Source organism: Thunnus thynnus, chromosome 1 (genome assembly GCF_963924715.1).
Source record: "Thunnus thynnus chromosome 1, fThuThy2.1, whole genome shotgun sequence".
In the NCBI taxonomy this organism is placed as follows: domain Eukaryota; kingdom Metazoa; phylum Chordata; class Actinopteri; order Scombriformes; family Scombridae; genus Thunnus; species Thunnus thynnus.
The window spans coordinates 3,269,990-3,296,669 of NC_089517.1; the positions used below are offsets into that span (position 1 = coordinate 3,269,990).

A 26,680-nucleotide genomic window follows, 5' to 3' on the forward strand; every position below is an offset into this window, starting at 1 on the left:
GTAAGGGAAATAATATGTGCTCACAGAGTATTCAAGTTTATCTAGTGATACAGGTTTAATCTAGTCTGCACAAAAGTGAAAATACAGTTGTAATATAAATTTGGTTAAGAGAATGTGTATTTCTTGTGAAGTGAGCATTTCTGTGTGTTAGCATTCAGATGGGTGTTAGGTGAAGCTGATGACTTGGGAGATTATAGACAGGGCTCCAACAAATAAAGAGGAGACTGTGTAACATGAAAATGAGGCTAGTTGTGAACGGTCCAGTGTGTTTGTTATATTGAAGCACACACCATTAATGAAAAGAAAGTTTCAGCTTCAAACACACATTATTACAACTGTAAAGAAGATTTCATATCCTACCCCTTAGTTTCATGTCCTTGCCTATCATTTTGCTAAGTCCCGCTAACTGTGTATTTCTATTGGTTAAATAGCCTGTCAATCAGTCCTTTGTAACAGATTCAATTCAATTCAATGCAATTTTATTTACATAGTGCCAAATCACAACAAAAGTCATCTCAGGGCACTTTTCACATAGAGCAGGTCTAGACCATACTCTTTAATTTACAGAGACCCAACAATTCATGCCTATGCAACATAAAAGTCATGTTCTTGAAGGGATTAAACTGAACATTTAACTTGGCAAGCTGACTAGAAAATAATGAATATAGTAGTATTATTAATTTTAGCTGAGACGTTTTTCATTAGAACAAGCTTGATTTCTTGCTATTGCTAGCTAACATGAGTAGGATTGCAAGCATCATTTATAGGCCATCTTTCCTTGTTAACTACCCACCAATGTTTTCTTGCAACATTAAATTGGTGTTTTTTATTTATTATTTTAATATATAAAATATCAAGTGTCCAAATTATCCTAAATTGTTTCAGACTAAACATTAGCTTTCTAGCTATGTTAAATTGTATCTTTGTAGATCATATTTGGACATACATATATTAATTGGATAATTTGCATAATTGGATAAAATTGCGTTTGTTGTATGGTTAATAAATAGGCCTGGAAGATACATGTAAGATATCTATGTAATGTCTTACAGCCTACATTTAAAAAATCTTAATAATCTAATATATAATCTTTTCAGGGGAGTTATTGAAATATTTTGGAGGAACTTCCACTAAACCAGGACCATCTACATCATCAGCTGACATGACTGCTGCTGAGGGGACATCATCAGAGACTTCGGGGGCATCTACTCCCTCTTCTGATGTGACTGCAGCTGCAGAGGTCATAACAGACGTACCACAGCCTTCTACATCCACCTCCGACAAGACTGTGTCTGCAGTGTTTGAAAAGTTAAAAGCAAGTTTGGAGTACTGCTAAACTTCCCAACCTTGGATGATGAAGCACTGGAGAAACAATGTGAGGAACTTGAGAACACATTGAGGAGCGGAGAGGAAGCTGACATTTATGGGAGAGAGCTGGCCAAAGAAATCAGAGACCTTCCTCAGTTACAAACAGGATGACTGCATTTGAACTGCTGGACTTTGTCCAGAATAAGGAACTGACAGAATTGTATCCAAATCTTTTTATATCCCTGAGGATTGCCTGTACCCTGCCAGTGACCTTTGTAGTGTTCACTTTATTTAGAATATTTTTGCACTCTTATATTGATTTTTATTTGGCAAAATATTTTTGGTTTTATTGTGTTCATTTGTCATTGTCTTTTTATATAGACCTTGTTATGTGCAAGTTTGTTGCTTTTTATAGTTTAAATATATTAACTTTATTATTTAGAGTACTTTGTAATTGTTGATTGTATCTTAACTTCTCAAATTTTAACATAATTTTAATAGAAATTGTTTTGTTTGTGTTCATTCAGTTATGAGATTGAGTGATTGCACTAGGAGTGTTTTGGGGCCACAAACAAAATCTAGTTTAGGAACACCAAAATCCTAGGGCCTGCCCTGCCCCCATGAGCAGCATTTGGCAACAGCAGTAAGGAAGAACTCCCCTTTAACGGGAAGAAACCTCAAGCAGAACCCGGCTCCTGGCGGCCATCAGCTTTGACCAGTTGAGTTGAGAGAGAAAGAAAGGGGCGGGGGCGGGGGGGACAACAAAAGATACATGTATGCATACATGTAAGATAGATTTAAGTTGTATCCCTTTTCAGTTGATTCAGAATGATGCATGTCTGCGAGTGCATCACTAGTGAAATCTACTGCTGGATAGTGATCTGTTATTGTAGTTGAGTTGAAACGTAGTTAGCATTGCATAGTTTGGGCAGTGAGAGTCTGTGTGCATCCACTGAGAAGTAAGTTTCATGTTCTGGTTACTGATATGAGTCTAAGTTGCTACATTTAGCATCTGTAATTCATGCTCATGTTAGTTAGCAGGGTTAGCTCTGCATCTACTGGGAGCATGAGCTGGTGCTTAGGTATATGGCAATAATAAGCATGCAGGAATAATTATATTTCATGCAATATAGCAATGCTGTACCTAGTATTATAGAATGAAATGGTGTTTGTTCTAGAAGTTTAGAGGGCACTTGTAATGAGGCTGTTTGAGTGTCATTCATTACATACGTAGCAAATTGGCAGGAAATTATGTACATAATGCAATTATATTCTGGGGAGTGAGAATGCAGTTTTTTATGTAGTACTTCACATATAATCAATATTTATTTAAATCTTTTATTTCTATGGTTACAGAACCATGCAAACATAAACTCATTTTCTGTCTGAAAGCATTAAGTAGATTAATTAGAAACGTCACAGTATTTATCCTCATAATTATATCCTTATAATTCAATGCCTCCCCTCTTAAAGATGAAGACATTTAAGACATTTTTGGACCTTGAATTAGAAAAAAATATTTTAATGTTCTAAGACTTTTTAGGTGGGGACCCTGATTTTGATGGAGGTGGCCTGGAAATTGACACAGGCAGCCGCCCCGAAATTCTGAGTGGCCTATATTAATTAGTCAATTTCATTTTGACTTAATTACTTAAAAATTCATTCATGTCCAAACAGCACTTTTTAAGGATTCAGGATAAATCTGAATGTTTTTTTTCATTTATGTTGTAGTCTTCTGCAAAATAAATGTATTTTAAAATGTCTGAAGAGTTTTTTGATTAATATCTTACACTGCACCATAACTTAATTTTATGGAGAAACTGAGATGAAATCAGCATCGCGTGATTCTCATGGTCTCTACATAGTTTTCCTAAATTGTCTTAATTCTGCAACACAGCAGAGAAAACAACTCTGTGCACTGAGATGGGTTAAAGTTTTATCAGGTGATTTACTGTAAATGGACGTTCTGTTTCCCAGAAACCACATGATTATTACGTGCAAACTGAGAGTGAAAGTAGCTTCACCAACAGAATAAAAGGGCTGTAATGCAGGACCACCTTGGCACATGCAGGGAGATGCTGCACTGCATCTGCAGGACAGATAGACGCCTTAACAACTGAGAGTCTCTGCCGCAAAGGTTGGTTGTACTTTTGTTTTGTCAGTGATTTTTCTGTTATTTACAAGTCAAACAACGCACAGCTACTTATACAACAGATTATTAATTATAATTAATGTGATACTCAGGGCTCCACTGTAAACTTGTCTGTTCAACCTTGTGACAACCTCAGCCTTACGTGCTGAATCATGCACAGAGGAAATGTTTTTCTTACAACTGTTTTCTGTATGTTTTTGACAAACCTGATTCTTTTACTTTGGTTCACTATGATCAACCAAAGTAAAAGAATCATATCATCAGGTATGAGCTTTTCAAGATTTTCTGAAATACTTTCATTGAGAAGAAAATTGAGCAAACAAACACTTAACAACCACAGACACACACATTATACAGACGAGTATTTATAAAAACACGATGCCAAAGTATTTGCATACCAGTTATAACTAAGATTGTAACAAAAATATGCATAAAACTGTTCATCTACTATGTGAATTAGTTTATCTCATTGATTAATGAATGCAAATACTTTACAAAATACAATATAGTAGAAATATAACTTCAATGTTTTCAATCTTTATTTACAGAACCTTTGTCTAGGACCTAGAAAAAGGTTCATTTGTTTCAAACATTTGTTTCAAATGTACACATTATTTTATAATTATTCACTTTTTCAACTTATTGTATCATTCCATTGTCACTACTGAAATAATAATAAATGTTGATTGTTATTATAAAATCCATTTTATCAGTTTATTTTATAAATAAGAATATATACTTACCACATATTGAAAACAATATTTTTAGAGTTGTGTTAGGTTTCTGAGATCAGCATTATTCTTCAGTACAGTTTTAAGTACAAAAATTATAGGATAAAAATAGAATATAAAAAATATAGCAACAATTTCTTACTTGTTGCTGTATTATTGAACTTCAGACATTTTGACGTGTTGTTTGCTTCTACATTAATTAAAACAAGTATAAAGATGATTCACAATGTATGCTAAAAGAAAAGTTTATATAACTGAAATGTATTGTGAGATGTAGTGAGAGCTGCTTTTTGTTTGTAAGTATTGTAAATAAATATATGAGCAGTGAGACAAGAAAATATGGAAAAATGTCCTCTGACTCACATGACACACATTTAGATGAGCAGAGATATTGTTTTAGGAATATTTGGAGAACTTAATATTTATGGTTTGGAGGTGTGTTGAGGTCGACAAACCCTTAAGATTCTCAACATGACATCTGCTGAGTTGGAAAGTTTCTGATTCCAGTTCTTATATTTTGACTGTAATCGTTTTACATCATAACTGTCTCTCAATGATTTAACATTTTCTTGAGTCAATTTTATGTAAAGAAACAGCAAGTACAAAGATTTAGTGGGAGAAGAAGAGAAATAACTACAATCAGGTTATTCGACTGGTAGAGAAACCTGAAACTATACGGTGTTGTGTCGTCCTCGTTTTGTTGTCCCCTGTAAAGCCCAAATATATTTAAATTTTTTATGAATAGTCATTTATTGATTAAAAAAACAGAAAAAAATTGTATTTACAAAACTGAATTTAATCTCCATTCCAAATGCTCAGCCATGTTCATTTGCAATGATGTTCCCAAAGACACTTCTTTTCTTCTGAAGAGTAAAGATGAACATCACACTTGCTGCATAGCTTGTTGGTTTATCCTTTATTGCAGTGTCTGCAGCGTCCTCTCTTCGTCTTCACTGGAAAATGTGCGATTTTTCAGCAAGTGATACCTTGTCACGGGGCTTGGTGTGTTTGTTTGGTTGGGGCTCGATGATAATCACTGGCTGGGAAGTCAGTGGGTTGTTGGTTTTTTTGTCCACTTTACTGGCAACTTTATCTGCCTCTTCGTCACTCGCATCAGTGTTCAGTCTGATTCCATTTCAAAATCACTCTCTTCATTTTGGTTGGTAACAATCACTTCCTGCACACTGTATACAAGACCTCTCTTTGCTGGTTGCATTCAGAAATGGAAAAAGTAAAAACAAATAATAAATATATGTATTAATGATACATATAAGTATTACATTGTATGAGATAACCTGAAGGAATAGATAGGGTGGTGGACCAAGTGTTCAGGATTGAGAACTAAGTATTTTCCAGGCTGAATAATATCAGTGCAAATTAATACTAATTCATTTACACATTCCACTAAATTCACGCAATACTGTCTGACTAGCCTATTATGCTCTCTACTTATCATACCTAAAGAAGTACTTCCATCCCCCCGTAACATTTACATCCCTACACCATGACCATTCACACCTGCCCCTGAACAATGCAACAACCATCCCACAAAACATTCGGAACAGTCAGAACCTATTTCTAACTAATGTAACAGGCAACTATTTGGGCAAACAAACAAAGCCCAGAAAAAAGCCCAGGATCAGATAAATGTATTTTTTAACTGAAAAGTTACAGATGCAGTTTCTGATACAGTTAGAGCTTCAAATACTGCAACCAGGAACAGTTTATTCATTTGTTCAATTCTTGTCTAAACTCAAAATTTTAACAGAGAAAACAAATTTAGAACTTAGTTATAGTGAATCATCAAAGACATTATATTTCTATAAGTATTTTTTCCATATGTGAACATGTGAGAAATGCAGTGTCCTCATGTCATGTGTAAGGTATACATGCTATTTTGACTACCGCTCTGACCCGGCGTTGTAGAATTACAACATAGACATAACAAGCTCAAAATCAAGTTTGATGAATGTATTCCACAATAACTAAGTATCTTCATGTTCTAGACATTGTGATCATCACAAAAAAAATATCCAAGGCATGTTACTTACTTATTTCTTGACAAATCCGGTCCAATAAAACAAGAAGATAAGCTTTATGGAAAGTTTGCAGGTAGTGTGAGTTCATGGCCAGATGGCCGGACTTATAAACACATTTACTATCCAATAGCATTGAAAGGATAAACAATAGGACCCACTGACTATGTAAATGTGGTCTTTAAAAAAAGGATTTACAGATTTTTTTTTAGGATAGCTAAAAGGGATTGTTGTAATATTGCAACAGTGGGCCTTACAGGGTTAGGTAGACAAACTAAGATTCTCAACATGACATCTGCTGAGTTGGAGAGTTTCTGATTCCAGTTCTTCAATTTTGACTCTAATGCTTTTATATCATAACTATCTCTCAATGATTGAACATTGAGTAGATTTTATGTTAAGAAAAAGCAAGTACAAAGATTTAGTGGGGGGAGAGGAGATATAACTACAATCAGGTTATTTGACTGGTAGAGAAACCTGAAACAATATGGTGTTGTGTTGTCCTCAATTTCACGTCGACATTGCATTTCCTCGTTTCCCCAGCAATCCACCTGTCAGGTATGAAGTAGATCGGGTGAACGGTTCTCAAAATATGCAAAGGACAAACCGACATACATACAGAGAATCCTTGCTTTATAGAGGGAGACTAGTGTAGTGCCCATGCCTGTTCGGAATGGGCTGATTTTTCAATACCTAGAGAGAGCTGTGCCCCTCCCCTAAACGCCTCTCATGTAGACTATTGGTAGACTCTACAATTTACCTATGTTTGCTAAATGCCTCACATGGAGACTACAATTTTGAGTTGAGCTGAAGTTGATCAGATGAACCGTAGTGCCCGTTCAAAACGTGCCTGAAACACAGTATACGTTGCAATAGCAGAGTGGCGCAGTCCGTATTTCTGCTTGTTGAATCTATGTGCAGAAGAAGAAGCAGAAGCAACGTTGTTTAGGTAGTATTTTTATATAATTCTGAACATGCCTGGGACATCCAGCACTGAGTCTTGGACGTACATGCCAAGTTTTGTTCACAGTGTACAGTTCAATGGTAGAGCTTAAGTCTCTTAAATGTTTTCAAGTCATTAAGACTATGGGTGTAATCCCATTTATGACCACAATGTGGGTTGCAATGGCAGAATGGTGCTGTCCGTATTTAAGCTTGTTGATTTTACGGACAGAGGAAGAAGCAAATCTACGTAATTTTTGAGGGTTTTTTTATATATCTCCCGAGAACCACTCTTCTAAACAACTTTACATATTGACACTATACTTACCTGTTTCCCCAGCAATCCACCTGCCAGGTATGAACTAGACAAACCCCCATTCATGCATACATACTTACATACAGACAGAGATTCCTTGCTTTATATAGAGATTAGTTTACTATAGGTTAAGCTGAATTTTTGATATGAATACAGTTCAAATATTTAACTTTTCCCCACATTCAAACAAAAGTTTGAAATCTGAATAAAAAGGAACAGTAGGCCTAAATCAAAGTTTACACTATACCAGACATTTTCAAGCTGTGAGGTATGAGTGGTTGTTAGGAACATTATTCAGAATTACCGTGGATAAACATGTACTTTTCCTGTCACATACATATATGAAACCAAACTCATTCACATACTATACTGAAAACCACACACACATACACAAATGTACATTACATACAAGACTGAAACTCTCTCATTAAAACTACTGAAAAGCTTTCACATGTTGGGCTGTGGCTACAAGTTTGGCTATCAGCAATAATTAATGATTATCAAAGATAATTGTTAATTATTAAAATCAATAAAATTATTAATAAGAATTAATAATAACGGGGCACCACCCTGGACTCAGGGAAAAAGTTAGCCAATTCAGTCTCAAAGTGTACTAATCTATGAATTTGGGACTTTGATTAATAATTAATTTAATAACTATAAACAAAATCACCATAGCAATAGCTAGTTAAGGTTGAAGGATTTGGAGTTCTTTACAGAGCAGAGGTTGGCAAAACTCATTCTTGTGCAACATTAAAACAGACAACAGGTATATCCAAGAGCATTTATTTAACAAAAGGGTAAAAGCAACACACAATACTAATCTAGCTAAGTGTACCTATATACAAGTGTGAGTGTGTGTGTGTGTGTGTGTGTGTGTGTGTGTGTGTGTAGGGAAGACAATAGCAAGATGGCTGTAGTCACCTGGTGACTGAGCACATGGCATGCCGACACTTTGGCTGATAAAGGGATCTACAGAGATAAAAGGCCAGACCATGTGGTGTCTTGAACCACATGTGCTGCCTGAACCAAAGTTTGCCAAACTAGGTTTTAACCTCTTAACTGTGTGGTTCTCTATTCAAGGCCAATTGGTGTAGGCTAAAGGTGCCAGGTTAAAATGAGGTTAGTTGCATGCAAGGCCTAGTTACTGGATGTAACATGTGTTAAGCATGCTAACATTAACCTAGCGGTGTGGCTATGCAGTAACCTGACTATAGGCAACAAGGACATCACAACAACAGTTCAATGTATAACCTTAACCAAATCAATACACGTACAGTACATTGTTTGAGTTAAACATTCTTGCTTAGCTGTACTATGCTTCACTGTGTTGCTAGGCTATGCCCAGTTGTTACCAGTCCATGAAGGAAGAGATGCTTTGTGGTGTTCTGCTTTGTAGCCGGTGAATCCGTGGGTGAGTCAGGCTGAGAAGGCTTTGGTTCTGAAGCTGAAAGATGCAGGCGTTGCTGGGCAGACAGCACTCCAGTCGTGCAGAGGGCCCAGGTCACTCCTTGGTGTAGAGTTAGCGGCAAGCTAACTCAATTTCGCGGCTCCTGTACTTGTTAAACTGGCCAGCAGACTTGTGTGTTAGCTGCTGGCGCAAGGAAACTTAGTTTCTGAGTCTTAGGCAGGCTCTTGCATCTTCTGCCGTAAAGAAGAAAGTGTGTGTCTGCTGTGAGCAGGCCACATAAGAGAGCAGAGAGCTGCTCCTGCAGCTGCTGGAGGTGTGAAAGACCAAGCAGCTGCTCCTCCAGCTGAAGGAGAAAGAGAGCAAGGAGCTGCTCCTGCTGCAGCTCGTGGAGAAAAGAGAAAGATAAGAGAGGAATCTCTAGTTTTGATAACCTGGATCTATGAGTGGAGCTTCATACTTTGGGGGCGAACCCCCAGGGCTCAGGTTTCTTGGAGTCTTGAAACATGTCGTAAACTGTGGTCCACATGTAGTCCTAACACACACATACTACTAAAGTGTGCACATGAACACAGTTGAAATGCTCCCATATAGTATTGTGAAAAAAGTTTACATTAACTATTGAAAAGCTTTCATACATACTAGTAAAATGTGCTCATATACACAGTTAAAATGCTCTCACCATAAGCAGCAACTCTGGGCTAGAAAACCAGCTCTAATGCAAACCAATGGGCAACGTCATGGTGTCCATGTCAACTTCTTTTATACAGTCTTAAGTGTGTGACTAATGTTGGACTTGCATGTAATGAATGAAGAAGGAGACCTGCAGAAGTAGGAGACCTAAAACTCTGGAGTATCTGTCTCTGCAGTGAATAATCTGATGAGTGTTTGATGTTTCTTTGTTACCTCTTTGAAAACAAAACTGCTGTGAAACTATCAGCAAATTATGTTTTATTTCTCTTATTTACTCACTTAGTTTTCTTGTCCCTCTCTCTCATTCTCTCTCTAGCTCGCTCGCCCACCATTCTCTCTTGTTTGCTCCTGTGAGTAAACTCAGCTCAAATTACCGTTCATCATGTTTTCAGTGTTTTGGCTTATCCCCCATAGTTTCAGGCTACAATAGTCCTGTATCAATAAATCATTTTATTTTGCTATTTCAGGAACCTTAATTGCCTCCATGAGCAGTGTGTCACAGCCAGTGCTGCTGCTGCAGCTGGTCTATTTAGTAATTCTGTGATGGCCTTCCCCCCTCCCTCTCACCATGCACTCACACCCAAGATTCAGTCAGTCATTAATTTTCAACGAAAGCTGGCAGAGGCCTTGGCAGCAGTGAGCAGCATGATGCCAGCACCAAGAGTGACGAGTTGAAGTTGAGCAGAGCTTTAACTTTATGCAAATTAGCAGTGACACCGCTGACGCAGCAACCAATTGCAGATTGGGATTTGATTTTTTTCCTGCAGCAACCGCTGTACTAAACATCCTAGCAAACATCTGTTACTACTGCATTAATAGTAGGCTACTTGTACAATTATTGTTCTAGATGTATTCTATAACTAGCCTATAATGCTTTATTCCATAGGCTACTTGGCCAATAATGTGATTTTTAACATAAAATGGCATTTTTATTTTTTAAATGACAGAAATATAGACTAGTCACATTTTTCTTACTAAATAATACACAACTGAAACATGAAAAATTGTATATTTTATTATCCTTGTCAAATTCACGGCCAGTCTGCTGAACAGCTCTACTACAAACTTTATATTGGTCACAACCAAACTGATCTCCGCAGAGCTGCTTGAACGACCTGCCCCCTGGAGACAACTGCTAGAGGACTAGCAGTGAGCAGCCACTGACCAGAGTGCCTGCTGCTGCTCATGAATCTCTTGGTGTGAGTGCCCAGTTAGACAGAAAGTGTTGTAAAAACTGTCATGCTATGCTATAACAAATAAAGTTAGTTGTGAGGGAAACGACGTTTGCCTTGCTTTTTCATGTGCTAACATGACTGTGGTTATCTATGCCAGTTTAAAGTGAACCATCTTTGTGACATTGGTGACTCTAGCCAACCCAAAGATAGATAGGTTACAGGATGATACACAGTCCAAATGATTGAAGTTAACAGCAGTGTATTAAATTACATACAGTCTCCTAAGTTCTTGTTATCAAAGCCTGATCAGCTTGAGCATAGCTTTACAATATGCTCCTTCATCTCTGCAGAACCAGCATGAGGTGGCAGTCATTCCACTAACATGGAGAAGTACAAAAAGGTGAAGGAAATTGGGAAAGGTGGATTTGGAAAAGCCATCCTTGTCAAATCCAAAGAGGATGGACACCAATATGTCATCAAGGAGATATATGGCATATCTAGAGTAAGAACCCTTTGTATAATATTCCACAGTATCAGTGTTGATTTGAGCTTCTCTTTACTACGTTGCTCTTTCACATTATCTGTCCCTCTCACTTTGACAGATGTCACCTGAAGAGAGGCAGAAAGCTCAAAAAGAAGTTGAAGTCCTCGCCAAGATGAGTCATCCCAACATTGTCCAGTATAAAGAGTCTTTTGAAGGTATAAATGATCCAAGATCTTAACTGTAACCTCAAAGAATCACAGAGATCATCTACTGCAATAATATCCTGATGCATACACGTGTTTTCATGCATGTTCCTTATGCTGTATAAAAATCTTTTTAGAGAGGGGCCGTCTGTGTATTGTGATGGACTACTGTGAGGGAGGAGACCTCTTAGAGAAGATCAAATCTCAGAAAGGAGAACTTTTCTCAGAAGATCAAGTAAGCTACTAACTCTTCAAGACAATCATGAATGTTGAGGATAAACCTGTTGTAGGAACATCACCTTTGTTAACACAAAATCCTCCTTTGAAAAGTGGCACCACTTCCCATTATTAGTCTAATTAACTGTGTCGGGAAGAAACACAGAAATAACTTTATCAGTCTCACGTCTGATGTAGTGTGTTACAATACAGTGATCTAATTCTCTGCTCAGATTGAAGTCACAGACAACAACATGCTAATAAAGATATATTTATTGAACTAACTGATGAACAGTGAATAAATGAAATGTCAGTGCAAACAGATAAAAAAAATCAACCAGGATAAATGTTCAAAATGGCATGTTAGAAGTTATGAATGAGTGATGGTGAATTGTTTACAATAGTGTAATTAACAGAATTAACTAAGGTAGAGGTAATTTAACTGACCAACTTCTCCAAAGAATTAACCAGAGAGTTCAATTTAAACGACAGCAACTCTTAATCATGAGGTAGATGGAGTAACGTTGTTCAGCCTACTTTGCGTAGTGTTGTTCTCAAAAGTCTCAGCGGGCTCAGCTGTTGTCCATATCGTCAGGTCAGAAAATCAGCTGTTCTGCTGCAGGTTTCCCAGCAGAGTTTCTTCTCGTGAGCATTGCAGGAGCCTTTAAGGAACAGTGATGTCAAAGAAGGATAAAGGCTGGTCTTAGTGGTTGTTTCTGATACACATTCTTGAAGAGGTCTTGATCCGTAGAGAGCAGGTCGTTTTAATTGAAGTCTCTGACCGTCTGACTTTCTTACTAAATAACTCGAAAATAATCTTGCTGGCCGAATGAAACTATACTTCAAAATAAAAAGCGTGAAAGAATTTCAACATGAAATTTGTTTTATTGAAGTAACAATACTGCACATAGCTTAAAGAAAAAGAGAAAGTTAACTTAGAAGATCACGTGATACAAAAGTAAAGTATGGAGGAAATTAAAATGGCGGAAGTCTTCGGGATGCGACGTGCGTCTCCTTGGAGCTGAAAAGGAAAAAGCAGAATGAGTGTAGCAAGTACACTGTTTCTATTTGGCTGGCGCTAAAATGGGCGTGTGTGGGTGGAGATAGATGTTCTCCCGCTCAAAACAGAAAATCCTTTGTCTAAGAGAAAACACGTCATCTTCTCTGAGTTGATTAAATTTCAACTAAACATCTCACCATGGACATCCACATTTAAACGTGCATATAATTGCATATGCACGATACTTTACTCAAATGTTCAGAGACACACCTCTATGATATAACCACTGTCACAACACCTGAGTTAGATCATTTGATTTGGTTAAAATGATGGTTGTATGGCCAATCTTCTTTGGCCATACAACCATTAACAGGGCCTTACACAGTTAACAATCATCAGTGCAGCTTAATTAAAACAAACTATAGTTATTTAACAAACTTATTCTTCCTACTAGCTAACATACATTATAACTATTAGTGTTAATTCTTTGCTTATCAAAGTAACCCTTCATACGTATGATATTCCTACTAAGTTATGTAGAGTATAATGATAATTTAATATATCACAATAAGAAAACATCATATAATATATGGTCTATATTTAGGTCTTACTTCAATATTCAGAAGGTGAAAAGAAAACATAAAATGTAGATAGAGTTGTCCAAACTCATCAAACGAATTGATGAGGTTTCACTATGATAAACAGTCTCTCTGTATTTGTCCAAGGGAAGGTCCTTTAATCTGGTATCCTCTGAAACTGGGGTTGATAAAGCATGTAGCAGCATTGGTGTCATAAATTCCACTTGGGATTGTCCCACACAGTTGATAGAGAGTTTGGGGTGAGGAGATGGTTCTGTGAGGAGTCAAAATTGACACTATAATGTGAAGGAAGGGTTCTCAGTTTACCTGAGGGCACTTCCAGATGAAGTTGAATATACATCTATGTCTGTTGAGGTTAGGGGTGTTGGGACGGGTAGGAGTGCATTTGGTTATTAGTATAATAATTCATAATTATCATAGATAATTATAAATTATGAAATCAAGAGATCTGTCAATCCACACAACAATCAATAGCAATAAAGCTAAAAAGCTAAAAGCTAAACAACAACACTGATGCTGAAACTAACACACACTAACACTGTCTCTGCCCAGACTTAAGCCTCTTACTTGGTCACTTCATGAAGCGAGCAGGGTGTGTGTGAAGTCCGTCTTTCTGTCCGGCTCTGTCCGGCTCTGTCCTCGGCTCGGATGCAGACAGTGCCTGTCCTTGCGGTGTTGCAAATCTCACAGCAAGCTGGTCCTCGGCGGTGTGGCAGAGGAAAACAGCAGTCGACTCAGTGGAAAAAGCGGGGCAGAGAAGTTCCGCGTCATCCTGAAGGATCTCCGTTTCTTTCTTCTGGAGGGAAATTGAGAGCGCTGGTTGCAGCTACGGTCTCTCTGGGATCCAGGGATGGTGTTTGGGTGAACACAGGCGAAGTCTCGTCTCGTCCTGCGAGGGGAAAGACTTTGGTGAGGGGAAAACACGTGCACGGTGTTGCCTCCGTTAGTCAAGCTGACTCACAGGGGGGACAGGAGTTCCCCCAAGTTCAGTTCAACATGGATTGCGTATTTTTCAGGGCGTTCTCTGATTTTAAAGGGGTGGTGATGTCATGACTCCGCTGTGCAGGAGCGTCTCTGCCAATGAGAGACTGTATGTTGCATGTTTCCTGTCAAGGTGTGAAATTTGCAAAGCATCACTAGAAATGGAGTTTGCAATAGACTCCCATTGTCTGTGAGCAGCGTTTTTTGTGCTGTTCCTTTGTCTCAGGGGGAACAAAAGAAAAAAGCACCTCATAGTCAGGCCTCAGCGGGTACATGTAGGCCTTCTTTGTGTGACCTCATGGTTTGAAGCCCAACAGGGGTTATTGTTGATTGAGCCCAGACCTTCTTTGGGCTCTCTTGGGGGTTGCAAGAAAAACAAAGATCAACTGGTTCTCCTACACTACACTCACTATTCCACTTCACTGTACTCTTCTTTAACATGTATTTAGACTATTTTTAATGTTTTTATATTATTTTTTTGGCTTTTTCTGTCATTATAATTACAAATGATGTATATAGTGCGAGTTGATACTCTTAAGTGTATCTTTACGTTCCTCTGCCTTTCTTAGATCCTGGACTGGTTTGTGCAGATTTGTCTGGCACTAAAGCACATCCATGATAGAAAAATCCTCCACAGGGACATTAAACCACAGGTATTGCTTCATGCACCACATGATCTTGCCTCAGTGATGATGCATTTTTATTTGTATTGTATAAACTCATGATAATGACATTACATGTCTTTTCATGATGTCTGCATAGAACATATTTTTGACAAAAGATGAGACTGTACAGCTCGGGGACTTTGGAGTTTCAAGGGTGCTGAACAGGTATGTAAAATGTCATCTGAATGAATCTGTAGATCTCTATAAAGCCAAGATTAAAATGGAAATAGTAAAGCATAATACAGTTTGCTTTCTATTCTCTTCTTATTTCCAGCACTAAAGAACTGGCAACAACATTCACAGGAACACCACTTTACCTTTCACCAGAGATCTGCAAAAAGAAACCATACGACAACAAAAGGTACTAACTTGATGCTCTACGTTGTGTTTGTCTCATCTGTTGTGTAAATTAACATTTAATAGTAATCCAGTGGACAAGTTCTCTCCCCACTGAACTGACTGTGAGTCATGCAGGATTAGATGGAGGTTTCTGGGAGATGTGAAGGTATCATGTCTCCTCTTTACTGAGTGAACCTGCTTGTTTATATCTACAACAGGAAGCTACTGTAGTATTGATTTCCTCTTAAACTATTTTAAGCATGAATGTAACCTGATCCTGATTTAGTTAACTGAATGAAGTAAATTAAGCAGACACTCAGGGACAAAAATTAAAATAAGTCTAGGACTTTATTGCTGAATAACTGATAAAGTCTGATATGTTTGGAAGCCACTGTTATTGAATAAATGTAAATCTACCCTCAGAACTGATCCCAGTTTGTCTATTTGTTTGTTCTCTCCTCTGACTTTCTCTCCTCTGCAGTGATATTTGGGCCCTCGGCTGTGTCCTGTATGAAATGTGCACTCTTAAGCCTGCAGTAAGTATTCTGTGTGTGAGCTGTTTACTAATTCATGTGGATTTAATGTATCTTACACAGCATTATAATGCTCACATACTGATTTAGATCTCTTCTCTGTATGTCTAATGGTTGACAAACAAGAATGGGTCATTTTTCCTTTCTTCATTTTTTCTGCAGTGGTTATAACTGTGTACTAAATGTGTTTCCTCTCAGTTTAATGCTGACAATAGCATGGACCTAGAGGTGAAGATCGTCCATGGCTTCTACCCTCGTGTGTCTGATCACTACTCCCAAGAACTGCGTTCTCTCTTGGAACAGCTGTTGAAACCCAACCCCACAGAGAGGCCCTCAGTCAGCAGCATACTGGAAGAACCTTTCCTCTCCTGTAGGATACAGAAGTTCCTCACACCACAGGTGGAGAGCACAGTTAGTTGTCTTTAATACAGCCTGAATTTACATAAAGCAGATTGTGTTCAGTTATAAAACATTTATTCTCTACTCATTCCAGATCATTGCTCAGGAATTTGGCCACAAGCAGCAACCAGGTAAGCAAACTCTTAATCTCTATAAACAGATATCAGCATACGAATGCAGAATCTGAAGGAAAGGGACAAGACTTGATATCTTATTTGATAGCTTTCTGGTTTCCATTTATGTTCCTAGTTTTCCGTAAACAGTCCATGTGGGGAGCGTAAGAGGTGATACTCATTGGCCGAAATGCCGTCTGGACCTAAAACACTTACAAAAAGGTTTCAGTGTTTGTATATTGTGCGGAGAAACATTCAGCTTGTGTAATAAAAGAAACAAATTACTTTCAGTTTACTTGCCATTTTCTTGATCAATTATTAAATCTTAATTATGATATTATAATCTTTATCATAATCTAATTATTAATAAATTGGGATGAAATAAACATGTTCATGGTGTTACCTATCCAGTTTCACGGCCCGAACCGTAGTTGGGCGGCCACTGGTCTGACACTAGCTCACTTAGCTTAGCCTAACTCGCAGCTGGTAACAAGCTTTACAAAGAGTCTGGACCAACTCTGCGGTGGAGAACGGGGCACTTTATTCCAGCGTTGCAGCAGACTTAATACATAGCCTCTCTGTGATGCATTTGACTCTTGCTTCACTAACAGTGGTAACTTATTTCTCCTCTACCGACGTACACCTATTCTCTGTGGCTGCGGCTAGACACACACATACTTCCGATTGACGGTGTTTACACTACTACGTTACACGCACACACATTACCCACAAAGCCACCTTCTTAATGGAGGCAGGCATGGCTTGCAACACTGGGAAACAAAAAGGAAATGAAGTGATGAGACAAATGAAATTCGCAAAAAATAAACATAAGTCACTGCAACAGGTGGAGAGAGAGAGAAATACGGAGCAGCATCAGTTCAGAGTGAAGCAGGTGGAGGTGCAGCATGTAGTGATTTTACAGTTTCTTGATGATCAATTTCAAATTCAAGTTTAATGAACAAAAAACTATTAATTATATTGTGTTCATTAATAAAAGCCTAATTACTTAATTTTTGTTTGTAATAGTTGCTTTTTAGATATACAAGTCTATGTTTAATTAAATATTTGTGTTGTGTTTGCACTAGCCTTCAGAGGCCAGAATTTTCCCCACATAACTGACAGTCGCATATTACATGACCTTAAATCCAGCAGAATACATAATCAACCTCTGCCAAAATGTCTCCTATTATTTACACAATCTTCCCTGAAATGCATATACAATAAGGAGAGATGCACACACTGCAAACACTCACACAAATGACTTGCAAACAGCAGTTTCAGTCTGGTATGACTGACTGATAAATACAACACATGTTTAGGACCAAATGCGTCACATCTGCACATGAAAAACAGACACAAAAGCCACAGGAAATGTGGCCCTCTGTGTGCATCTGCTTCTCTCTCACACACACACAGTAGAAACAGTTTCATTCTGTGAAACATTTGCTTATAAAATCTGCCCAAAACATGACTTTTATGTAATTCTTTTTTTCATTTTCAAAAACATTTTACATTGAGTAATTGAAAGGACTAAAGCATCATATTTTCTCACCACTAGTGGTATCAAGCAGTGCAGAAAACTTTAGTTTTATTGTTCAGGTTTTGAGATATTTGTCTCTTGAAAGAAATGTTACTTCTGAATTATTTCAAAGTAGTTTTTCAATGCTGTAAGCACCAAAAACTAAATTCCATTTTCCTCCATTGTGTTAGCATGGAGGCAAAAATTAGATAAAATTGATAAGATATTGTTTAACCCTTTAAGGACAAGAGGATTACATTCAGTTTTCCCTGACACTTACTGATACTTTTAATTTGAATATTTTATCACAATATTAATATCACAATATGGTAATTTTATGTAAAATCCATAAAATAATTGAATAGACATTGATGAAATGCAATAAACTGTGCATGAATACATGACATCAGACAAAACTCTTCAAATACGTAAAATAAAAAAAGAAGACTGCTTATTTAGACTGTAATATTTTGTAATATGACATACACTAACGTAACCAGGTTATAATCTGATTTTCACAGAAATCTGGGAAACCTGGTTTCCATAATCGGAGCTGGGCAAGAGAAACCTGATTTCCCCTGCTAGATCTCTCCTGGAGAGAACTAAATTCTCTGTCATGTAGTATACACTTAACCATTACAGAGATAATTATATGTAGCCATGTATCCTCTTATTCAAAGTAATTAAATATAAAATCCAACTCAAACTGAAACTGACACTAAGTTATGTCTAGAGGTTTGAATAAGTTGGTTTCTACAGCTGAATAGTTAACTGTAAAATTCAGAAATATTTGCTGCTGTATGGAAAAAATGTGCTCTCATTAGAGTGCATGTTCTCTCACTGTGCTATCAGTCACTCACATACACACACAGACACACAATAAAACATAGTGGATGGGTTGTCCAGAGGGAACAAAGAGGGTTTCATGTGTGTAATTATATCGGGTTGGAAGTTGACCACTGAGAGGTAATTCCAATGAAAACTGTTTACATTATTTCGGACTGACAAAGTCTCAGGGAGAATATTTACAGTCACTCTGTATTTTGGTCCTGTGTCAACAGTCAGTTTTAGTCACTATAAAAAGTCACCAAAAATACTTTTGCTACAGTTCTACCAACAAGACCTGACAATTTAATTAAAAATATTAATTAATTAAAAAATACAGATCACAGACTAACACCACCACCAGAATTCTTTGAGACCTATAATGCTAAAAACAGAAAATATTTTTTGGGAAAATGTCAACAAAATCTTTTACATTGCGGTAGTGACACACACACACACGCGCGCACACACACACACACACACACACACACACACACACACACACACACAGAGAGAGAGAGAGTCAAACATATAGTTATAGAGGGTTGCTGATTTGTATGTTGTTTATTTTTAAAGTGATTTTTTTTCTCTCTCATAGTCTTTTTCAACTTTCTCTCCAAACTTGGACTGAAGAAATTTTATCCCAACAAGCTCACTCTTCAGTCTCTTCTGGAAATCAACAAAAACAGCATTTATGATGAAACTGTTGAATCACTGGAGAAAATACCATGGTGCTTTCTCAGGAAACTCTTTCAAATCAACGCAGAATGCAGAAACTGTACACAATTATCAAACAATGATGATGATGATGATGATGATGATGATGATGATGATGATGAGGGAAACAGTGACTTTGACAAAGACACATATGACTCTGCAGACAACAAGGTTAACCCTCTCGACCTCATAGTCGCACTCTTTCTTTGTGCTGACAGCTTCTTGCAACAGGAAATGGCCCTCAAGATGTCAATGTGCCAGTTTTCTGTCCCACTGCTGTTGCCTCATGGTGATAACAGTCAGTGTTCCCTGATGCTGTGGGCTCTGAGAGACATCGTCAAAGAGTGGTGTCCACATGATTTGTCTGAATCAAAAGGATTTGTTGAAGACAACATTGTCCAAGCAAATATACCATTCTTTACCTTTGTGAGGCTGAAAAACTGCAGTTTGTCCAAGTCACAGGTTTTGAATCATGTTCTCAGTCGTGGCCAACAGAATCACAACACCTTCATACACAGAGATATGGAAGGAGGAACACTTAAAAGAGAAATAGCCAATGGTTTGGTCGAGGTTTGCTGGTACCTTCCCTGTGGCAAAAAAGATCTTGACATATTTCCAGAACCAGTTGCCTTTGCCAATTTGAGAGGAGACATTTGTGAGTCACTCACACAATTCAAGTTTCTTTTTCAAGTGTCAACTGCGACCTTTGTGTTCCTGGACAAAGTTGAAGAAAATGAGCACAAGATTCTGACTTCTCTTCAAGATGTGAAATCCAAACTCTTCTTTGTTGTTAATCGAAAGAACAACTCTAGAGAGGACATGATGTCTGTCCAGACAACACAGAAAGAGTTAAAGCTACCAAAAAGCAGCGTGAAAATCAAAGACCCAAAGGTAAATGTTGCAGAGTTTTCAAAGAAACTTTGTGCAGCCATCAAGACCTCACTGCCACAAGAAACACTCACATTGAACATTGTCAATATGGTTGGAAAAGCTGTTGAACTTGGTCTATCTGTGGATGAAAACACAAGTGAAAAACAAAAGAAAGCAGTTGAGGAGATCATGATTGACATTAAGGGGCGAAGTATACCAGACTACAAGAAACAACAACTTCCTTTGCAGGGAGATAAGTGGAAAAGATTATCGAAGATAGAGAAGGAGGAGTGTAGATTGAACTCTGGTGACTCAGACCTTGAAGAGTATAAAACCCAGCTACAGGAAGAAAAACAAAAGATTAGGGAGGAGCAAAGCAAACAAAAACTGTCCAAAGGAATGGAGAGTTTCATTAAAACTTTATCCACAAGTGACAAAGAGAAAAGAGATTTTTTTCTTAAGTGGATGAAACTCAAGTTTAACACACATTCACGGAAGAAACTGTCTGAGCTGTGCAAGGAATTCAAAGAGCAATGTGAGAAGAAAGATAAAAATCTCACTGCAGAGTCACAACAGGCTTTGATGGAGAGCTCTTTAGGAGTAGAGCATTACATGAGAGAGATGGGACTCATCCATGAGTTCTCAATTTCTGGCTCCAGAAACACTGCTGATGAAATATCTCGTCTCCCTGGTTTGGCAGCTGAAATGCTGTTGGATGGATATCCTTTAGAGCTCTTGGATGGAGATGCTTCCAACATCCCAGAGAAATGGGTGACAGATGTGCTGATGGAGCTTCACAAGAAGGTTGGAGGGAAGAGCAGACTGTTAGTACTGACTGTGCTGGGTGTTCAAAGTACAGGGAAGTCAACACTCCTCAACACCATGTTTGGTGTGCAGTTTCCTGTCAGCAGCGGCAGATGCACAAGAGGAGCTTATATGCTTTTCCTCAAAGTTGGAGAGGACATGAAACATGAGTTGAATTATGAATATATAGTTCTCATTGACACAGAGGGTCTAAAATCTCCTGATTTGGCAGACCTAGAGGAAAGTTATGAGCATGACAACCAGCTGGCAACCTTTGTGATTGGTTTAAGTGATGTCACCATTATCAACCTTGCAATGGAAAATGCAACAGAAATGAAAGACATCCTGCAAATTGCAGTTCACGCCTTCTTGAGAATGAGACATATTGGGAAAAAGCCAGTTTGTCATTTTGTGCATCAAAATGTTTCTGGAGTTTCAGCTCATGCAAAGACCATGACAGACAGAAAACATCTCTTGGACCAGCTCAATGAAATGACACAAATTGCAGCTAAAATGGAAAAGAAGCCTTCTATTACAGCTTTCATAAATATCCTGGACTATGACATGGACAAAAACAACTGGAACATCCCAGGACTCTGGCATGGAACACCTCCGATGGCACCAGTGAACACAGGTTACAGTGAAGCTGTAGCAGGTTTAAAGAAAAATCTTTTGGCAAGAGTGAAAACAGACCGAATCAATGACGTCTCACAGATCCCAGAGTTTCTAGAATGGATGAGAAGTCTCTGGAAAGCAGTGAAATATGAGAACTTCATCTTTAGCTTCAGAAACACTCTTGTGGCTCAGGCCTACGACAACCTTTGCAAAGAGTTCAGTCAATGGGAATGGCAGTTCAGAAAAGAAATCCTCTCCTGGCAAACAGAAGCAGAGATGGAAATCTCAAATTCTGACAATGAAGCTGATATTCGAATTTGGAGCATTTTGGTTGAATCAAAAAAATCAGAGGTGTCAAAAAAAATAGCATCTGAAGGAAGAAAAATGAAGGAGAAACTTACAAACTACTATGAAAAGAAAGGCCAGAATGTAAATCTGATAGAAAAATACAAAACTGACTTTTTCAACAGCATCAGTAGTCTCGCAAAGGAAATCAAACATTCAGTGAACAATAAATTGGATTGTGCACTTGAGCTGAAAATAAGTTCAAAAAAAGTTCAAGACATTCAGAAAAAATACAGAGGTGGGGTTGAAGACGAGGTCATGAAGCTCCTGAGTGCCTGTAAAAACTCTGATAAACTGTCTGATGAACAGCTTAGAGATAAGTTTGAAAAGATGTGGACTGAAGCCACTAAAAATGTGTCTGGCCTGAAAGACCGAGATATCGCAGCATGTGTCCTGAAACAGTTGAGAAAAAGTTTCTCAAATCAGAATGTTAATGAGAAATTCCAAAACATTAAAGACCTAAAGGAGATTGGGAAGGATCCATTTAAAGCCAGACATGAACATACAGACTCCTATATGGAGAAGCTTAAACATGTGATTCGACTAGGAGATCTGCAGAACTTTGCTGACAGCGTCATTGAGTCTTGCACACGGTTTGTGTTTGATAAAGCAAAGACATACACAGATTACCACGAGTCTTTTACAAGGGAGCTTCTTGAAAAAATGGATGAATACCTTCAACAAAGCTATAAGCATCACAAAACAAATACACAGTTTGAGTTTGACCTGAAACTTCACATGTGTGGCATTGCCTTGAGGGAATTCCTCAAAATGCACCAAAAATTCTTGTCAGATAATGATCCTCAAATTCAGCTGCAGAAGCACAAGACTCAGTACTTGACAGATTTTCTTGATTTATACAAACAGAGAGATGATTGTCAGCGCAAAGCAAATGATTTTGTCCAGTTTTGTATCAAACCTGCTGTGGAAGAGTACATCAACAGATCTCTGGGGATAAACATTGTGGATGAAATTTTGACAGGTTGTCATTCAGCAGAGTTCAGTTCCCGCTCCTCTTTCCAGTATAACATTCAGGAGGAGTTGCTGCAAAAGGATGACTTTGCCAGTTTTGTCAAGTACATTCGGAATTATGAAATATATGTTAAAGATTGGATATTTCAGCAAATCCAGCAACAAATGTCAAAGAACAAAACTTTGTGCAAACTGAAACAAAAGAATCTGAAGGTGATAGTTGACAAAATCACAGCAGCCTTAGAGCAGGCCACAAAAGGACCAGGTGGTTTTCAACTGCCAGACAACAATAAAAGCATCACAGAGCTCATCAGCAACATGCGGAAGTATTTGATTAAAGACATCTCAATTTCAGTGGAGGATGAAAAAAGAACCTTGTTTCAAATCCAAAGCACATGTCATCCATTTATCAACAGCCTCAAAATGTCAATAGGAGACTTGAAAGAACAGCTTCAGGAGGAATTCTCAAAGTCTGAAAACATCACTGAGACTCTGAACAAACTTCCAATCAAACCACAGGATGAGCTTTTCAAGCGAGTGTTTGGTTGTGGAAAACAATGTCCATTTTGTAAAGTTCCCTGTGAGGCTGGAGGCAAAGATCACAAGCAGCATCATGCAGCTGTTCATCGACCACAAGGTCTTGGTGGATACAGGAATGAACAAACTCAGAAGCTGGTTGCAACACTGTGTACAACTGATGTGCAAAGTGAAACTACATTCAAAAACACAGATACTAACTGGGAGCCTCATCCTTACAAAGACTACACCAAGTACTATCCAGACTGGCACATTCCTCCAGATCCCAGCATAGAGGCATCTGACTACTGGAAGTTTGTACTGGTAAAATACAATGACAGATTTGCTCAAGAATACGAGGCCAAGCCAGCTGATGTTCCAGAGGCCTGGAGGAGAATCACAAAGGAACAAGCACTGAAGGGGTTAAAAGATGCCTTCAACATAAAGTGTACAACGTACAAATGGTTTAAACAAAACCAAATTTTAAAGTTGCAAGTTTTTTTCTAACAAAAACGAACACTGGAGAGGGGCAAAAGGACACGAGGACTAAACACATGAGAGCTTTCAGCAGATCAGATCAGTCAAATTCAATTAGTTAAATTCAAAATATATCAATACTGTTTTAATGTATATTGTTTTGTTTTTAATGTAAATGACTTTCAAACAGACTGAAGCAGCTGCTGACAGTGAAAACTGTGGCGTCCTTTGGTGAACATGATGAACAAATGATGAGTTGAACAAGTTGCTGAGAAGTTGAAAAGCTGGAAATAGTTGTTAGACTGTTCAACTTTTTCTATAATATTCCTTTTACTTTTTATTTTGTGTTTTTATTTTTTTGGAGATTACAGATGTTTTGTTTTCTTCTCTCATGATTAATGACTGGTGTTCATGATAATGATAAAGAAAATGATGACGGACAACAAAGATCATGTAAAAGAGAGATGATGTTTTATGTTTTTATCTTTATATTTTGGTTTGTGATCATTACAAATGTTTAGTTAGTTTTCTTTTTTCAAGTTTCATTTGCATACATGTAAATACACAATTATGATGCTGATGATGACAATTATAATGTTCTACAAAGACCACATGAAAAAAAGGTCATGATTTATAATATTAGTTTTTTTGTTTTTGTTCTTTTTTTTTTTCTTCTTTGCTCATATTGATATATGATTATGTGAATAGTAACCAGTGTGCAAGATAATGATGATAATGATGATGAAGATGTCAGCATGGTTCATTCAGTGTTTGCAGTTGGCTTTCTAATGGTTACTACCAGTCAATCAATAACAAATATTGATACAACTGACTTTTGGCGCCTTTCTGAAGCTGAACATGAAACAAAGAGGCAGAAAGCACAGAAACAATCACTCAGACTTTTAAATATTTACCTTTTTTTCTTCTTTATTTTATTATTTTAAATATAATGTGATGATGATGATGATGATGATGATGATGAAGGCCTACGTAGTTCAATGGTCATATAATGAGATGCTGTTTTGTAACATGTTTTACTACTTTTTACATTTTTTTAGTTTTATTCTTCAACATTTCTTGCAAAATGTGACATGTTACAATGAAAATAGTTATTAATGTTTTCTTGGAGATTAAAGTAAATAAATTGTCATCAGTTCAAATGTTTGCATGTTGATGCAAATTACTTTTTGATTCATGAACAAATACTGAGACGTCCTTTCATGTGTTGTTAATGTAACTTTTTTCTTTTAGATATTATGTGTTGAACTAGACTAGAAAACAGTTTTGTTATCTTTTAAAAACATTATTTTTTGTATTCTTTTATTTTTGCATTTTACTTTTTAATAAGTACAAAAGTTTTTGTTTTATTCATCTTGTAACACAACTATATACGTAATGACATGAGCTAAAGATGATGATGCTGATGCTGTTGTTGATAATGATGGTGATGATGATGATGATGATGATGGAGAACAAAGCTCATGTGAAACAGATGTTTTCTAACATGTCATCACTATTCTTTAATATTTTTACAGTTTCATCTCTAATAGGAACATGTAAAACATTTGATCTTTTGATGTGTGTTTGATAAAAGTCAGTGAATAAGAGTCTTTATGTTGTTGTAACTGACCTTTTAGCTCATGTTTAAATATTGTCTAAACAAGCCAACTGTGGGAATAATGTGGCATCTTCTGCTCTGTTGATCATGTTCAACTTCTGACACAATGAATTAAACAAGATACAAACAAGTTTTGCTTTGTCAGTGTTTTTTTCTTCATTTTTACAGGTTGACATAAAGTATACTTATGTGTATAATGATAAGTGATGGTGATAATATACTGTATGCACAAAGATCATGTGGCTAAATATCTTTATCTCCAACATTTGATACCAAACTACAACTTGAGATCAATATTGACAATTTCAAAATTGATAAGTTCACAAATATTGGGTATAAAGTTTTCTTCTACAAATGTATTACTTTAGTTTTATGTTTTTAAAGCTGTAATCAAAGCTGCTGCACTACTGACAACAATGGTGTCACTCTTTACCAGCTATTAGTAGTTCCTTTATTTCAATTGTGCATTGCATTATGGGACAACAGTGTCTATCAACAGCAGTTATCAATTATTAATCAACACTACAGACTCAGAACATGTTTAGATTCAAATTGTATAAAATTATGACCCATTGTTATAAAATATGATTCACAGAGTGGTTTACAGGTATTTTGAGGATTATTCTCTATTGTTGGTTTTATCTTCACAGTTTTTGAGATATCTGTCTCTGAGTTTTCTGCCACCATCCCAATACAATGGAGGTGCATTAAAAAGTGACATTTAAAAGACTTCAACAGTATCACATCTTTCTAAAAACAATGTCCCCACTTACTCTGGACAATCCACAGGACACATTCTCAACAATTCTGCGTGGAAAGACTTTCTACTAAACTAATCTGATATCTTTTTACAGTATTTTCTGTGGATTCTCCACAGTAACAGTCACACTTTCTAGAAAAACACACTGCTGTTGATTTTAATTTAATGTAACCTTTCAGTGCTGTGAGAACCACAAATGAAACTCCATTGAACTGGTGTGATGACAGACATCTCAAACACTGGACAAATAAAACCAAAACTATCTCCATGACTACACATATCACAAGAGGTTACTCACAAAATGTTTTTCTGCAGTTTTGGGTGAACTGGTCCTTTAACAAATAGAACC

General features: G+C 37.2%; 1 protein-coding gene across 3 annotated transcripts in view; it reads left to right on the forward strand.

Annotated features, from left to right (window-relative positions):
* The window catches only part of LOC137185978 (interferon-induced very large GTPase 1-like), a 65,315-nt gene extending 39,614 nt beyond the window's left edge, over window positions 1-25,701 (forward strand). The window contains exons 1-11 of one of the 3 annotated variants that reach the window (XM_067594593.1): window positions 3,341-3,445; window positions 11,112-11,263; window positions 11,364-11,460; window positions 11,586-11,683; window positions 14,814-14,897; window positions 15,007-15,074; window positions 15,184-15,270; window positions 15,730-15,784; window positions 15,980-16,180; window positions 16,275-16,311; window positions 19,236-25,701. In XM_067594593.1, the coding sequence (XP_067450694.1) occupies window positions 11,144-11,263; window positions 11,364-11,460; window positions 11,586-11,683; window positions 14,814-14,897; window positions 15,007-15,074; window positions 15,184-15,270; window positions 15,730-15,784; window positions 15,980-16,180; window positions 16,275-16,311; window positions 19,236-23,983 (5,595 nt within the window). In that variant the 5' untranslated portion in view covers window positions 3,341-3,445; window positions 11,112-11,143 and the 3' untranslated portion in view covers window positions 23,984-25,701. Of the gene's footprint in view, window positions 1-3,340; window positions 3,446-11,111; window positions 11,264-11,363; window positions 11,461-11,585; window positions 11,684-14,813; window positions 14,898-15,006; window positions 15,075-15,183; window positions 15,271-15,729; window positions 15,785-15,979; window positions 16,181-16,274; window positions 16,312-19,235 lie in introns of those variants that run through there. The other 2 variants (XM_067594674.1, XM_067594758.1) reach the window with 2 other exon arrangements.
* The last annotated feature ends 979 nt before the right edge of the window (window positions 25,702-26,680 follow it).